This window comes from Octodon degus, unplaced genomic scaffold (genome assembly GCF_000260255.1).
Source record: "Octodon degus isolate 3935 unplaced genomic scaffold, OctDeg1.0 scaffold00034, whole genome shotgun sequence".
Taxonomy (NCBI): domain Eukaryota; kingdom Metazoa; phylum Chordata; class Mammalia; order Rodentia; family Octodontidae; genus Octodon; species Octodon degus.
The window spans coordinates 6043717-6061918 of record NW_004524610.1 but is presented as its reverse complement, the minus strand read 5'-3'; the positions used below and the strand labels follow the sequence as shown (position 1 = coordinate 6061918).

The window sequence follows — 18202 nt, the reverse complement described above, 5'->3', positions numbered from 1 at the left end:
TGTATACTTTCTGCTATGAAATACCTCCACTGAGACCAATTCATTCCTACAAACCCTTCTGACCTCTGCAGCTTGTGTCAGATATCTGAGGTCCACTGAGCAACATATAACTTTTTTGATTTAAAGTCTCCTGCAGGCAGCCCTTTCCAAGGAAGGTGAAGAAAACTTTTCTTATAATGAGGTGGGAAACCCTGGAGAGGGCTCAGCACACCTGGGCTATATGAGGTGAACAGTTAAGGTCGTACTATGTCTCTGTAGACAAAATCTGGTGGATCCCTATAAAAGAAATCTAAAAGTAATCAAGCATATTCACTGTAAGTTTTACCTGTATGATTATCTGGGTTTTGGTATCTTCTAAGAAAGAAATTTTCTGAGATATTAGAGCACATATAATCAAAGCATGAACATTTGAGCTAAGAGGTAAATTTATAAATTTTTTAAAGGAATAGCAATTATAACCCAACTGGCTTTTAGACCCCTTTATTTATGAAGTTTGAGAGTTTCCTATGATTACCTCTAGATTTAGTGAAAGAGAAGTCACATCTGTATTAACTTTCAATATGAAATACCCAAGTTTCATCAGCAATCAACCAGGTTAACCTACATACTCATGAAATATATGTCATAAATACAAGGCCTGTCTCTATCTATAGGCCCAAAGTTATTGGACACTGTGTAGCCAGTGTCTTTAGAACTTTTTTACACCAACAGGATTTTATCTGTCCTTGGGAATATGTTTTAATGAGTGAATTTTTTTTTAAAGTCTTATACATGAACAACAATATATATTATAGCTGTAAAACATCAGTCTCAGCATCATCTTGATTAGAAAGCAACCCGAATATAGTGTAGTATCTCAGCTGCAGCTAAAGCAAGCTGTCCTGTAAAGTCTGTTTCTATTCAGGCATGATGACCGGAAGGAAATTCAGGGTTGGAGAAGAACGAGGAGCCCTGTGCCAATGTCCAGCAAGAGGCTGGGTTACTTTCTAGTCATGATTACTCAGGGCTCCTCCATGGAAATGGCAGGTAGAGACTGTCCAGCCAGAGGAGGGCAGGCCCAGGGGCCTTTCGTCCTGCTGGACCATCTGGGAAGCTGAGTCTGAGCTCTGGGGCCTCCACCTCAGAGTGCAGTCTTGCGTCTAGTGGCTGCCTTGGCAGTCAGGGCATGAATTGGGACCTCTTAAGGCAGTCCCTCTCCCACTGGCCTGGCTTCTGACAGTAGTAGCAGATGAATTTCATCATTGTTGAGCTCTTCTTGGAGCCAAGAGAATCAGACTTAGGGTCTGTTTTGAGGCAGCAATAATGGCAGCCATTTTTGATCTCTTTGTTTTCACTTCCTGGTTTTCTCCCAGTCCTGGTTATAGGGAATTGTAGTATCAAGTGAGTTGTCTGGAGCAAAAGCTCTTTTGTAGCTCTTTTCTAATATGTGGAGCTGACTGAGTAATGAACTTATCTGTAAGAGTCATGCCCCTCTATTTAATTAACATCTCACAAAGTATGCTTTTACCAGTGCTTCTATTAAACATTCTAAGAAACCAAAGGGGTGTTCATCTTTCTCCTGGTAAATAGCTAAAATTTAAAATAACTAGAAGTCTTGGTTCTAGTTCTTAGACCTACAAGAATACATACTTGAAAAAATGTCTGCTGCCTGGCTGGCTATTAGGCCAGCAGGGGTCTGACTATTTTGGCTCCAGAGTTAACAGGTAGTTCCACTGGTTGTCTATGTCTTTAAAATTAACAATATGTTATTTATTTCCAAATGCAATGGCAGCTTGTAATGCTGCCTGCCTTTCCATAAACATCAACACTTGGTTTATGATTAGTATTACATCTCTCTAATCTAGTTCTTCAGTCTGAATAAATTGTCTAAAGATACCAGTGTACTTATCAGGGTCATCTAAGGATTTTCTAAGATCTGACTTCGGAGCCAGAAAGATGGCTCAGTGGGAATAAACACTTCCCTGGCAAGTGCAAGGGCCTGAGTTCAATCCCTGGTTCGAAGAAGAGGAAGAAGGAGAAGAAGGAGAAGAAGGAGAAGAAGGAGAAGAAGGAGAAGAAGGAGAAGAAGGAGAAGAAGGAGAAGAAGGAGAAGAAGAAGATCTGACTTTATCTGTTTTAGGTCACAAAGAAAAAGGCACATGAGCTCTGAAGGCTATTGACCTTGAGGAGCATGCATAAACCCAGCTGAGGAGGGGTGTAGCCTTATAGAGGCCTGGAATTTAGCTCTTCTAGAAGCCCACCCTTTAGAAAGGTAAATAAGGAAAACCTTACTTTCAGTAATGTTGGGCAAGGCTGCGGTTAAGGCTGTCTTGTCCTTAGACTCGAAAGGTTAGGGAGGAGCAGTCTTAGGCTCCAAGACAGTGCATGCCTTAAGGACCTGAACTGCCTGGTTCTCCTGTAGCTCATATCTACATTTCAAAATTAGATAATAATGATTTTCTTAATGCAAACAAAATCTGACCATTTTGCTTTTATAGTACCATTCTAGTTGTAAACTAGTGTCATAATTGATAATTCTTCTGCATTCTGTTTTGGCTCTAGGGGGCACATAGGCCACACACTTGTGCAGAAAAATATTAAACAGCTCTTTTTCAGTGTATATGAATCAAACATCTTCCAATGCATAATGATGCATTCTAAAGGAGTAAGAGACTTTGACTGTGAGATTCCCATAATCTGTAATGCAAAAAGAGAGAGTTTTGTATGTCTCCATCTTACCTCTAAGTGATTCCCCCTCAAGGCATCCCATGAGTAGACCACTCCAGAGCAGGTGGATGCTCTTGGAATGACAAGATCCAACCAGCCTATTCACCCTCAAACTGGTGCATGACTTTCGTCTCTTGAGAATTTCATGAACTGTGAGAACCCTGCACTTACTCTTATTGAATATTTGTAAACATGTTACAGTTAGTCTAGCGACAGTAATGTCTACATGAGGATGCATAACTATTCCATAAAAAGGTGATTTGGAAGCAGAGCACATTCCCTTCTGTGCTATAAAACAGATCAACTTTGGGGATCGACAAAAGAGACAATTGACTAGAAGAGCTTTGCCTTGAGCTCTAAGGCAAAGAAATCTCCAAGACACTTGTGTTCTTCCATCTAGTCACTAGGGCAGCCTTTCCTAGAAGGACTAGGCTATACTAAATCTTTGGAGCTCACAAGTAAAACTTACATTTATCATCTTGCAATCACATTTTACATATTGGCAAAAAAATTACTTTAAGGCTGACAAAAATCTTTCTTACTCTTAGTTAACATGTAAGGCACAGATGCAAGTCCCCCCCCATAGCCACTGTAGGATAAAAACTATTGCAGGCTGCCTCAGCCTAATTTCTGAAGGCTTCATTAAGTTGTTCTACTGAAAAACTCAGGTAGAATTCCTAGTTTACTAGCAGAAAGAGAGAAAAATGTACAATAGGTAAGTGGAGATGTTTTAGTGGTGAAGAGCCAGTTTCCACCAAGGATCTTTTGGGTATGCCCATAACCCCTCAGGTGTTCTCAGTTTCTTTTGGCCCACACAAGAGAACTTAATCTCCAGAAAGGAATCCAGCCGTTTCTCTGGTCAACATTCCACAAGCCACAGACTTCAGTGGGGATTCACCAAAGAATGGCTGGGGAAACCAGTCCTCTGCTTCAAAGAGTGGCAGCTGCTCTAGGAGCATTTACTAGCTGGCAGAGTAACCACTGTTTGTTCAAGTTCTATAATGGATAGTTAAAAGCCTGAGCAAGATCACTTAGCATTTTATAGTAAAGATTGTAAAGTCTACAACTTATCTCATACACACCTACATGATATCTAGACCTAGGAGAAAAGATTGGAAATCCTCCCTCACACTAAATGTGATTTGGTCCATAAGTGTGCTGCTTCTGGAGATGGCTCCTTCTGGTGTCACCCAGAAGTCAGTTCTCTCCACTGTCTCTGGTTTAGTCTCCCAAAGGAAACCTGCCCAGTACACTCAGGTGGGACATGGCTTTTATACATGTCCTCCTGGACAGGTATAATTTCTCCTTGTCTCATCTGATTCAGAGATGGGGTATTTGTCCTTTTCCTAAAATGACTTCCCTATCTTTGGCATTAACAAACACTCATTTTCATGAGTGTTTATTAAAATGTTCAACAAAATGTTGTTGATAAAACTAAGTTAAAACATAAAAATGTTATAAGGTTATGATATTTCTTTTTAATGGGACATTTCATGACGGTTTTGTACTTGTATATGTTGCATATACAACTGAGCAAGATCACTTAGCATTTTACAGTAAAGATTGTAAAGTCTACAACTTATCTCGTACACACCTAAATGATATCTAAACCTAGGAGAAAAGATTGGAAATCCTCCCTCACACTAAGTTGGAACAGTCTATATCATTCTCCTAATTTTACATGCCTTTAAAAAGGAAAGTACAAAGAGGTGGGAAAATTAGGAGTAAAGTCAAAGAAAGAAAACTGAAACAGAGCAGGCCTGCCATTTCCTCTAGCATGCAGAGGGGGATCAGAGCCAGCCTGCTCCAGTGAAACCTGTCCTCCAAGTCTTTAAGAATGGTTGCAGGCCTAATGTTATTTAGTTGGCAAAAGGAGTCCCATGTTTCATATACTGGCATGTATATTTTCTAAGTCTGAGCTAGATTTAAAAGTCCCGTTTTGCAAAAGTGTACATAAAATCCACTAGGAAGCTTTCTAGTTACTCTCTGGCACTATTGTCTAAAGTCAAGCAGGGAATACCAGTACATTTAGTAACTAGTTCCAGTGCAACATATACAAGTACAAAACAGTGATGAAATGTCCCATTAAAAAGAAATATCATAACCTTATAACATTTTTATGTTTTAACTTAGTTTTACCAACAACATTTTGTTGAACATTTTAACAAAACCATGTAAAAGACAAAGTATAAACAATTTTAGCAATTTTAACAAAACTGTATGAGATAAAACTGTATGAGGCAAAGTCCAAACAATCATGAGCAATGGGCAAAGACATATGAACATCTGAAGCATAAAAGTTTGTCACCTAACCAAGTTCCAATCCAGAATCTATGAATGAAAAGCAAACTCATACCTCCATCCAGTGATCCTGGTGGGAACTTCCAAATGACACAGGGTAAAAAACTGATCTCAGGTAGATGACCTCCAAATTATATAGGGGAAAAATTATCTCCCCAACTAAAAAGTACGTGGAATGAGTTTGTGTTCTCTAAAACTGAAGAATGAATCTTAGGAACAAATGGAGGTTATGAGCAGAATAAATTTATTTATTAAGGGAAAGAAAGCCCGTGTCCAAGAGAAGGACAGGAGGGGGACCCAAGCCGGTTGTCCTTATCCATATTTAAAAATTTTTACTTCAATAGATTACCTTTTTCTCTAAAGATATTTGTGGGCATTTACATAAGAATGAGCCTCGCATTTAAAATTTAGTATCCAAAGGATGCCAGAACTGCCTGCGTAGGTAAAACAGCAGATCATGTCTACACATGAGAGCAAATCAAGAGCTTCCTTGCTGAATTCCTTCCTGGCTGAATTTCAGTCCCTACGACCTGGCCCTGAGGGTCATCCCTTCTGGCACATGCCACGACAAAAGGAGTGTCTTACAGAGAGTGGAACTTCATCTAAACATAAGGAGATTTTCCTGGATTACAGTCCCAGGTGGGCTCAGTGTATTCTTACAAAATATTTAAAAACAGGATCAAAACAAAAAATACCTGAAACGTGAGGACTTGAGCTACATAGAAATGCAGTGTCAGCGTGGAACACGAGGGAGAAACGACTCCTACGTCCACGTTGAAAAGGCAAGGAAGCCGGTTCTGCCGCAGCCTCTGCTAAGAAAGGCAGCCCGTTGACCGCTGGCCTTTCCCTTGTGAACCCTCAGCAGAGAGCTGGGCTGAATCGGACTGAGCTAGCACTTTCGACTCTCAGAAGCTCGGAGAAAATAACTGAGTATTGCTTTGCCCATCCCAGTCTATGGTAATTTGTTACCATAGCAACAGGCAGCACACACACCTAACTCTTAGTTTTAATCACATTCGCAAGTTGCATTTGATTGTTGGAGTTTCAAATGCAAACATTCTTTTACTGACATATCTCAATAATTACATTAAGATTTCTAACACCAAAAACATCTTGAGACTGTGCCCTTCACCCCCAGTCCCGGTCACTTAGAATGTGGTTGCAATACTACGTAGTTTGAAAGATTTGAGTAAACCTGATTTTTCTGTCATAAATTTATCTGCCATTTCTTAAATAGTGAGAATGTGTGGATTTTAACTGATAATCCAATCTTATCCTCTACATGCAAATGTCTTCCTCATATTTGAAAATGTATGTTGTGTGTGATCCATACACTTCTGATACCATGACTGAACACACTCAAATCACTTTGAAAACTCAGCGACTATTCACAAAATGCAGAATGGTAGACATTTGAATCACATGTATTTCAAATAAAGTTTTATCACAAGAAAACCAAATATTTTATTGAAGTTAAAATGTATGAATTATACATTGAGGCTTTAGGGAAGGTAACATGAATTTCATTACAAGACTAAATTTATACTTAAATCAGTGCCATTTTATTCTATCCGAATCTCTTATTATGTACATAAAAACTCTATATATATATATATATATATATATATATATATATATATATATATATGTTTGTGAATACATGTACATATGAAATCTAAGTGCTAATAGGAATTTTATTAATTGTATAGATTAATTACTAAGTTTAACAAATGGTATATCTGAACCCCAGAGAAAATAAATAGGCATGATCGTATAACTATATAAAAAACTATATATAACATATAGAAAATTTAGGTGACCTAAATTTTAATCAACAATTCTTGTCAGAGTTGTATAAGGCTGCAAGTATCATTTCTTCATTCAATGAGAGTGTATTGAAAATTGCCCTGATTGCTTCTAGCTAGCTACAGCACCACCACAGACCTGGAAGTACAGATCACAGGACACCACATCTGGCAGTGTCCATGGCTCCAGCGTCAGCGCGTGGTCAGCTCAGTCCTCTGCTCCACAATCTCTCACTGAACTTCAGCCATGCCCTTACCTGGGGCTGCAGCGTCATTTGAAAGCTCACCCAAAGGCCCTTCCAAAGCCATGCACGTGGCTGTAGGTAAAGTCCAGCTCTCAGCGGCCGTGTGGGTGAGGCCTCAGCCCCTGCCCATGCATCTCCTGGACATGACAGCTGGCTTCATTCTGCCTGCAGAAGAGTGAAGAAGCAGGTGTGACGGAGGTCAGGGTCTCGTGCAGAGGACTCCCCCAACTCTCGTCCAGTCACCCCTGCCATGTACTACTGCTCACTGATAGCTTCTGTTCTGTTTCAAACACCATCTGCCCAAGGCCAGAGATGGCCAGAACCTCTTGGAGACTCTCCCAGCAAAGCAGTAGGTCTTTCCAAGTCTACCCTGGTACATGTGTCTGACTTGAAAATTCATTCTGAACATTTCTGCTGATATATGCCACCCATATATTACTGTACACATGAACACAGTATAGGGAAAATTTACTCTTTGATCAAAATAGGTAGTTCAATATATACTTAATTTGTTTTTTAGTTCTGAAAAATAATGCACTGTGCTAGACACAATGGTGACACAAAAACGATTAATAGAATTCTTATTTGCAAGTTGCTCAGAGGCTGGTAGGAAAGGCAGAGAGATGAACAATGATCTATAATCCTAGATATACAGAAAAGAGCAAAATGTCAGCTTTAATCAAAGTTAAGGCCAGTGGAAGCCGAGGGGAAGAGGAGTGGTGAATTCCAACATCAGAACCATTTTCTGCATGCAGTGGGTATTGTGGCATGCAGGTAGATCAAAAACTCGGAGACTGCAGAACTTCCCATTTGCCGCTGCCCAGCACCCTGACAACGTCTGAGATGCTGGGGAAGCAGGCCTTGCAGGTTTTCAGTGCTACAGAAGCATGTGCATGCTGGGTCGTTAGGATTCTTCTGAATTCTAGAGCTCTATCAAGTAACTATGAGACTAACCGAGATGATCCTCGGGGCGGGCTTTCTGGGGTGCATGTGTACAAGTGGGACAACTTGCAGTGCTCCTGGCCGCCCCAGCAGAAGACTCTCTCTATGTGGACAGCAGCGAAGCTCTCCCGGTGGGGAGATGAAATGCTGATTGGAAGCTATCCTCAGAAAGCTGACTGTTTTCTTTTTTGCAGTCACAGAAATGTAGGGATTTGACATAGTGAAAGGCAGAAAGAAGGCAAGGTTATTCAGCAATGGCTTCTCAGCAGTGGAAGAGAATCCCCTCAGTATAATCACAGAAGTTACTGGAAACTTGTGAGATGGGTAGTAGCTCTGTGAGATTCCTATGACCTTGCACAGGGCACGTGGCATTGTACCCCTCCCTGAAGACTCTCAGCACACCTTATCTGTACAAAAATCCTCTAGTGAGGAAACTAGTGGCATCTCAAATTTTATTTCGTGGTGAGAATAACTCCTGACACCTCTGCAGTAGCATCTGTCCAGACAGTCTCTGAGTACAACGGTGTGTCAGCCAGGTACATTTAGTACAGTGCTCCAAATGACTCTGGGCTTTCAGACCCACTGAGATCGGACATGGTTATTGTGTTTCTCTTCCTGTCCCATCCCAATACGATCCTGGCTTAGTCTGCACCAAACTCAAGAAATTGGACCATAGTATCTTCATGAAATCCTTTACTGTGAGTCTCAATAAGAGGTACCACTGCAATTGGCAAGATCCACGGGGCTCACAGCAGCGGAGCCTTCGGTGGGGCCTGGTCCTTACAAAGGAAGTGGTACCACGATTCCCTCAAAAGGAGACACTTTCGCTGGGTGCTCTGCTAAGACCCCATGTGCATGCCGTTGCACGTCACAGAAGTCTCTTCGTGCCAGCCTGAGTTCCTCACTGCCTGTAATTTTTAAAACATCATACCAAATCAATGTTTCCATGTACAAATGAAAAAAGACAAAAATAGATTTCTGGAGATGGGATGGGAAGAGAGAGGAAGGCTGCGGGGTAGAGAAAGTAAAATAAGCAAGTTGCAGTACAGATATGTGTGAGCCCCAAGAGGAGCATAATTGTGTATCAGAAACATAAACTGATTAGAAAGTTAAATACTTGAAAAAAATTTTAAAAGCCCTATTTCTAAGACAAGGTCTAAACCTAGCATAGTATTTCATAAACTGCATGAACCTGATAAATCATTCCATAGGTGCTGGGTTTACATTGTTTTTCTCTTTAAAATTGGGTTTAAGGGGCCGGCCAGATAGCTCAGCAGATTAGAGCGCCTGCTTAAACAGACGTAGCGACCTGGGTTCAATCCCTGGTGTGCCGTGCCGGCCCTGCTGGGACAGCGACTGAGACTGGGCGTGGTGGCACACTCCTGTAATGCCAGCATTGGGAGGTTGAAAAGAGGAGGATCACTATGAGTCCGATCTGTGTAGAGAGATCAGACTACACAGTACTGAATACGTAAAATAAATAAATAAATGTAAAACTGGATTTAAGGACAATTATAGAAGAAAGGACAAGTAATCCAATGTTCCTTGCTCTGTGCAGACGACAAGAAAGCAAAGACTAAAGAGAAGACCGAGGAAAAGACGCAGAAGGAAGTGAAAGGTGTGAAGCAGGAGAAGGTGAAGCTGCCGGCCAAGGTGAAAGACGGGCAGAGAGCCTCCCCGAAGCCTCGGGAGAAGGGCGGCAGGGAGCCCGCCGCGCCCCAGCAGGATCAGACAGGTAAACACTTTCAGGAGGAGGCAGCCCGAGGAGCTAAGAGTGTCTCCGGCAAGAAGCACATGCAGTGGAACTGAGAGCTGCACAAGGCGGGCAAAGCTTTATGCGAGTAAATATGCTGGACCCGAAGCGCAACCCGCTGGGAATTAATACAAATTTATAGAAACACTACCATGGGTTCTCGTAGGTAAAGATATATTTTCAAATATTTTTAAAACAGGGTTTGAATTCGTGTCGGGGGCTATTTAAATGTTGGTGATAAATGTTGAATTTCTGGGGTGGAGACTTCCTGAAGAGGTGAAATAGCGGGCCGTGGTGGCTGTCATGCTGTCGGAACAAAAGCGCTCCAGGGAAGACAGCAGTTCTCAGTGTGTGTGTTGAGGAGCCTGTGTGCCAGTCCCAGAGAAGAAATACCCAGAAACATCTTGTGTGCATTCCTGCATCTCTACAGGAGCCTACAATTTAGAATATGCATCAAATTAATTTAATAACAGTCTTATTAAAAATTAAAATTCATTTAATACCAAGTTATGGAGAAAAGCACTTGAGGGTTCAGTCAGTGACAGTTTTCACTGACAAAATCAGTGACTTCAGAGCACTGCCCCTGACGTGAGCTGCTCTTTAGCGGGAGTGATGTCTGAAACCCACAGTGCCCAGCACGTGGCGTGGGGATGGTGTGGAGTAGAGCCCAGGAAGGGAGCTCCCTAGCTACAAAGGAGCGGGGTGTCCTGAGGGGTCATGAGGGCCTTTGTCGTTCTCCCCTGGACCATGCTGATCTTTGCTAAGGGCACCCCGAGTCCTGGTAGACACGCCCCACAACTGTCCGCCTAGCCCAGGGAGCCCAACTGGGGCACACGGCTCCTATAAATAATGTTTTGTGTAGCTGCTGCAGAGTAAAAGTTTCTCAAGCTCTAGCATCAACTGAATAATCTGACTGGAGGGCCAGGGTCAAGGAGCTGAATCCTGGGAGCTTCGTATTAAAGCCTTTCAATACACTGTTACTGAGCCAGCCGTGGGGACAGTGAAGCTGGCCGTTGTTCTTCGTTGTAAGGTACATGTTATCAGTTTGCAATCTACTCTTGTAATTCATAATTATTTATTTGTATTTTTATCTTTTCCCTCCAATTAACAATATTTGTAAACTTTGATCCATATGAAAAAAGATATTTTTAAATATAAATTGTAAAATAGAACAAAGAAAGGAGGAAAGAGCCTGTTTCCTTTTGATGAGTCACAAATTCTAATTTAGGTGACTTGCATTTATCCCGACCTCGTGCTTGAGGAGTGCATTTAAAGTTAAGCAGTAAGGTTTTCTTCCATTTTCCAGATAATTATATAGTCTTGGAAAAAAATTAAAAGTTAATTATCTCTTCAAAGTATGTCACATTTGGAGTAGCTTGTATAGAAAAGGACATAGTAAATAAACTGAAATTTCTTTTGAATGGAACATTTTAGTACAATGGAAAACAGGAAAAGCACTCTTACGATTCAGTATTATGTTTTTCTGACCATAGAGTACTTTGCATTTCACATTGCCCTTTAAGGAAGAAAAATAATCACGTTAAAACGCACAAAGTATATTGTAATTTTTTCATCTCCAAATACAACATATAAAATTGTGTGCCAGTTATGTACAGGAATATCAAAATACTTGTATAGTAACTGGGCACAACATAAACGCATCTTTGTATGTTTATTACTAGTGATTTCAAGGCACCCAGAACAAATTTTATTGATAAAGCATGTCACTTGGATATTTCAAATAATATCTATTTTCCAGATCACAAATACTGTATTTTATTCTGAGCAGTAATCAAATGCATTAATGATAGCATTATATTGTCATTTCATTTTAAATTTTGTTTTTATTTCTACCTGAAAACTAGTTATCTATTAGAAATATTCAATGTCACATATAGTTATAAACAAATGTATAAATAAGATTTTTATCAGCTAAGCAAATGCTATTATTAAACAAGAATCCCTATTAAGAAAAGTTACCAACAATTAAATAATGTAGCATTAGGATAAGTCACAAAAATTTAACTGAGAGTGCCTGGTCAGACATGAGCACGTCGCTGCTTTTCTAAGGAAAGTTTTAAGAGCATATATTAATTTTAAAATATGATATTTAAATAAACACGATAGAGTTATGGTGTTTTAAAATGGTGTGAGGTGGTTTCTTGCTTGAGATTCTTGCGTGAATGGCTTAGCAAAATTGATTTCATTCTTTGGTCAAGGAAATTGTGATTTGCTTAGCTTCAGCGAGGTCTAATGAGTTTCAAGTCTGCTCTTTATGTAGCTTTGTAAACAGTTCGTCTCAACAAACGGGGCCATAGGTCTGTCACTCATTTGTAAACCTACACGAGATACACAGATTGATAACCATTTAATTAGACAGCAGGTAGATAAACACACTCAGCTTTGCGAATAAGCCGTGGACACACCTGCATCCTGCCATAAGCCTACGAGCACTCATGTAGCACATAGCCAAGTGTATATGGACCAATTTAAACTTTTTCTGGTCAAAAGCTTTGGCCTGAACGGAGTTGTTTCCTCCTGCTGGTAGTTTCTGGTAGTCTGTGGAGAAGGCAAAAGACAGCCCAGCCCTGCCCAGCCAGTATGCACAGTGCCCATTTTGTTTTCTTTCCTTCTTTCTTTCCTTCATGTTTATTTATACTTTTGTAACAGGCAGAGAAAGAGTACCTAGCGAGAGTACTCCTTAGACCACAGACCACATGTTCGCATCCTCAGTAGCAGTTCTTTTCAACACTTCCTTCCTGGTAACATTCTGGACCCAAGATGCAGTTTCCTTAAGCTGCCACTCCACCGAGCAGGAGCCCAGCAGCAGCTGAGGACCAGGAAAAGGAGACCCGGACAGTGCAGATTGTCCTGAAAAGAGTGCTTGTTTAAGAAACAAAGTACTTATTTTGATGACCACGTAGGCAATCACCTTATTAAAAGTCTTGTTTCCTAACTATGGGAGCTACGCTGATGAGGTAATTCAGGCCTCTAGAAAAAGTCTCCTGCTATACCATTTGAGATGGTTTTAAAGAAGCATTTCTAGAAAGCAAAATATTCCCAAGTGGGGAAGGCTCAGTTTTGTTCCCGCTTTATGCAGGGGAAGCAGGCTCTGGGGCTTCACTGATGACTACCTCTCTAGAACCTTTACACATCACTAAGCTACACCCTTGTGACAGCTGGGAAGCATATCCTAACCTAAAATAGCTTGACTCTCTTCATTGAAAAGATTTTTAAATATTCCTCTCAGACATCTTGGTGACATTACTATGCAGGACCACAGGATTATTTACTAGAACCAAATCATTTAGTGTTGAAACTCTGTTTTTCCAGATTAGAAAAAACAAAAAGTTCTTTCAATTCACACAGGATTTCCTTTTACAAGTTAGAGTCTTATTGGACTGCTGGTGCATCAATAAATTGAATGAGTTTTGGACCCATAAAGTACTGGTAATAAATATAAGCACAGTCCTTTAGAAAAATTCCTAGCAACTTTAAAGGTTTTGCTGTATTTGAATACTCAGTTGAAGAGGAAGCAGAAGGGTAACTTTAGCTAATTGGATGCACTGTTCAACGTTGCAGCCGATCTGTCACCCATCACAACTGGGGCACAGAACACTATTTTCCTTTAGGAGTTGGTAAAATCCTTTGTATTGCAAAATATAATTGCATTCTAAACTTTAGACATGTATAAAAACAAAAGGCCTCATTCACTGCCCCAAAAGGCTATAGTTTTACTGGAAATCACTGTTCTAAAAAAAAAAAAACAAAACCTGAAGGGTTCTACACCAGTGATTCTGTGCAGGTAGTGGAATTAGGCAGGTAGGAGAGTCTGCTAAAAATGCGTATTTCTGCCCTCCAGACCCACAGCATTATAATTTTCTGGATGAAGGATTCCATATGCCTGGGTCCTGACATACTTTCGCTTCCTGATGTGCAGGCACCATTTAAGAAATGCTCCTGAATTATATGAATGACAAGATTAAAGGAACCTCACTTACAGTGCTGAAACAGAGAGGAAAGGCCAACAGTGTCACACCGGTCCGATTTCATTTTCCATTTAAGAACAATGTCCTTTTCATCATGTTTTGTCTTCGAACAAAATCACCCACTCTAGAGGAAAATGTTACCCAGCAAAGAAAAGACCAGCAGCTACGTCAGTCTTTCTCTTCCCACACACCACAGCTAACTCAGGTCGTGGGATCTGAAACTGTAGCCATGGCTGCCAATGCTGGAAAAAGCCAGTAGAGTCTCGGAGTCATCCAAGGGCCAGAATTCCTCTCACTCCCCAACTCTCCTGTGGGAAACTGCATTATATTTTAACATCCAAAATACATACCCATTTTGAGAGGTTAGGGGCTTCCCTTACATTTGGGTGTAGTGAAAACGGTACTTTAAATCTACTGCAATAATTACTTGTTTTTCCAATGACCTGGCATAATAACTGGTTGCAAATGATGCTAGTGTTCTAAGAAGAATGAGGCTGACAAAAATCCTTGAATGTGTATTTATATAGTAATAAATGCTGTTATGTCTTGTTTGATAGATGTATTTTGAAGCAATTAAATTATGTAATGTTGTATAAAGTCAATAAAATCTCTTGGTCTTAAAGATACCTTTGGATTTGGTGGTTTAATATGATATCTATTTTAGGCATATGAAAATAAAATGGATAATGTAAACTCTGGTAGAACTTAAGAGAATCCTCTAAGAATTTTGCAATGGAATCTTTATCAATGGAGACCACAGAAAAATTCTCAAGTTCTGTGAGAATTCAAGTTCAGAGCAAGGTCTTTAATTTAAAGGAAAATTTATCCCACTCCTGAAACTACTTTTGACAGTGTCTGTCCCAAACATTTACTGCAGAATGTTCATTTTGTTTTTAAAACATTTCCTCATCAGCCATGGAGTAGTCAGAAATCATAAAGTAATTCTAGATGACTTAGCTAATTAACTTACTGATGATACAATTTACTATTCATTGGTTTTTCCTGATTCACTCTTCCAATTAAATAGATTTCCATGCAGAATACATCAAAGAGGTCATGAAAGGGTTTGTCCTCCTGAAGGTCCATTGAAAATATTCTGCAGTTTCTCTTACCTAGTAGAGACTCTAGAAGTGAATGATAGAATCTTGCAAGCTGAAACAAAATGTTTCATTGTAAAACTTGTTTCATTACTGTAAGTCTATAAAGGGACAAATGAAAACAGCTGCTTTAATATGATGACTTTTGTAGCAAATTTGATGAAAAATGGTCTGATTTTTAAAGTCAGCCATCGTTATGCTCCCTGGACTCAACCACTTCGAAGGCTGTTTCTCGTGGGGTAACTGAGCGGCACCTGCACTGCATCATTCCCCCTGCGCGCTCATGTGAATGTGTATTATGACTTCCCAGAAAGTATGTTGTAAGCAAAACAGAAATGTGCTACTTGGTGTTTTGTGAACCATTTCAACGTAGAAGAAAGAAAACTGGTGATGCCTTGTTCTCATTGTTTTTTCTCTTTCTGTCCCATCAGATCAGTATGCATTCTGTCGATATATGATTGACATGTTTGTCCATGGGGATTTAAAACCAGGTATTCCAAGCAATTCTTGTCATTGTCTGTTTTAACTGTCTTTGTTGGCCTTTTCTGTGTACTAAACAGTATTTTCATTTTAAAAATTTGCATAATGCATGTGTTGATCTAGAAGAAAGCCAATAAAAAGCAGAAATAATAACTGGCATGAAGGCCTTTCATTTCACTTTCAGCCATTGCATGGCCTATTGCAAATGAAGCCAGCTGAAAGCCAGAACGTGCTAATGTCTTTATATGTAAAAATGCTAATATCTTTGAGCGAATATCTTATTTTATTCCTAGTAAAAGTAGAAAAAAGACCTTGGACAATGGAAGTATCCATCTTATCCGAGTAGTGAACAAAATCTATTTTAATCATTCACATTTCCTATACTTATTTCCGTTCTCCAAAGCTTCAGAATTTCTTATCTTTGGTCCCCCCAGAGTTCTGTGCTGGAAGTAGTCAGCTTTAGTGCTGGTTATACACACAATGGGGAAGCAGACTTGGTTTAAGTAATTAATCTGATTGCTTGACTTATGCCTTTTGCAGAGTAAAAACCTGAAGGAACTCATGTCCATATTTGGGAAAATGTTTCTACAAAGATGGTGTCATTAAGGAAGGAGCTGATTTACATTAGAGTAATCGAAGCTTATTATTTAGAGAAAATTATACTGTGTTTCCTTAACTGTATTTTGGAAGTCCATCTGATATATATAAATACACAAGTCCAATCCCCAGAACACTAGGCCTTGCTGGTCCTGGAATCCTAAGCATGCTGTGCAGCCCTGGAACCAAGTATAGTGGCATGCACCTATAATCCCAGTGCTGAGGAGTCTGAGACAGTAGGATCACTATGAGTCTGAGCTGTGTAGCAAGACCCTGTATCAAAAGAATACGTATAAATATATATTTACACTTTATGTATACATTAGCAAATAAGCAGATCATGTCTGAGGCAAACGTATGACACATCTAGATCCTACAAATGTATAATATCAGCAGAAACTTCACTCTCTGAAATCTTAATGTCAGTAACTTATTCTGTTAGACAGTATACTTTTCCTCCTCTTCCTCTTTTTTTCTTCCTCTTCTCCTGTTACTTTTCCTCCTCTTTGTTTTTTTCTACTTTTAACGAGCTGGAGATGGAAATGAAGAAACTAAGACTAAAATTATGGTATCTCACCTGACAGAGCCAGTTATGATCTGCAAGCACCTACATTTAACATGGAGGTCACAGATTGGCATTGCTGACATACAACGAAGTGTCATTGAAAATTTACTTGTGATTTACTTGCCTTTGCAAGTCTGTCTGGATAGGTGGCCCAGGTGAAGGGAGCTTGACGTTAACAAATTGTGGTCCATATGTGCCACAGATTCAACTTGTTCGAAGAGCTGATGCCCATTCTGTTTAGCTGCCATAGTTTAAGAAAGTCATACTCTCTCTACGTCATTTTTTAAGATTGACTGACTGGTGATGTGCAATCTGAATTACCAATGAGCACGAAATATTAAGGACTAGCCTGCATTCTTTTGTATATACTTTATTAGCTTTTACATTTCATTGTTTAAGAAAATAGTGGTTGTTTGTGTCACTGAAATTATTCACAGAATTTAGTTAGTAAAATATAGCTCTTAAAAGGAAGGGAAACATGCAGAGTGGAATCTAGTTTAGGATATGAGCTGTTTAACAGTCACAGTTACCAATTGATTCTGTCTTTAAAAAAAACCCAAATAGCTGAAGATTGAAAAGAATAAAACCACCTGTTTGGGACTTATGGAGGATTTCACCAATGGCCACAGTGAGGACGCTTCACAAGACATCTGAGGACGCACTCAGGAAAGTCAGGGACTTAGAGCTGGAAGTTTGCTTGAGTAGTGAAGCGCTGCCTAGCACATTCAAGGCCCTGAAGCTATGTCTGGACTCAAGCCTAGAGCTCTGTGGAATATTCCAACTCCTGAAGATAATTTTGAGTTATATGAAGTTAATTGCTTCATACCCATTACTGATTCGTCAATGTCTTTAGTTTATTTTGTCCTTGTGCAGCCATCATTTTGAAAGTGGAAGAAGGGGAACTATATTCACACCAGCATCACTGGCCCACGTGTGACAAGGGAAGAGGGGAGAAGGAGGAGGATACGCATGGTGATGTTTTCTAAATGCACCAAAGGAAGCTCCCAAGTGCTGTCCCTGTCAGTGGGGCAATGCATAAAATGCAATGACATAGCATGTATGACATGCAGTACCAAAGATTAGGAGTGAGAGACATAGACGTAATCTGGGAATCTAGAGAAAATGTGAGGGAGAAGACATTGACTACGATTAACACTTAGAGGATGAAACAAGCCAAGTTTGTTGCTCTGCGTGTTTCCACTATTTACAAAACATTCGTGCTTCCATCTGCTTCTATTTAGGATTAGTGGAACACCTGTTATTGTTTAGATGGAGTTCATAATTAATTATTGGTAATGAGTTTTTAAATCTAGCATTGATGTTTCCCTGTGGAATCAAGTAACTCCTTTGTAGAACATTGGCACACTCTCAGAAGTGGCCCAAATTAGTTCAATTGGGGAATAAAATACTTCCAAGATACCATTAAAAGTTTTAGTTACCTCTTAATCTACATCCCCAAAGTTGAATTAAATTGCTCCTTCTGATTCTGTACTGTGAATCAAGAAAATTCAATGCTTAATGGTCAGTGACCGTCCACACTCAATTATAGATATCACCTTATTTATTTATTTATTTATTTGAGAGAGAGAGAGAGAGAGAGAGAGAGAGAGAGAGAGAGAGAGAGAGAGAGAGAGAGGCCAGCTCAGCCCACCAGGGGGCGGGCTGGCTGGCATGTGGTGCTGGGGGATTGAACCGCGGTCCCTGATGCTTTTGCTAAGCTTG

The 18202-nt window shown here is 40.0% G+C and overlaps 1 protein-coding gene across 1 annotated transcript in view; it reads left to right on the top strand.

Annotated features, from left to right (window-relative positions):
• The window catches only part of LOC101570928 (triadin), a 161728-nt gene that overhangs the window by 116458 nt on the left and 27068 nt on the right, over positions 1–18202 (top strand). Inside the window, exons 6-7 of the mRNA XM_023714216.1 lie at positions 9558–9734; positions 15270–15329. Of these exons, the coding sequence (XP_023569984.1) occupies positions 9558–9734; positions 15270–15329 (237 nt within the window). The remainder of the gene's footprint in view (positions 1–9557; positions 9735–15269; positions 15330–18202) is intronic.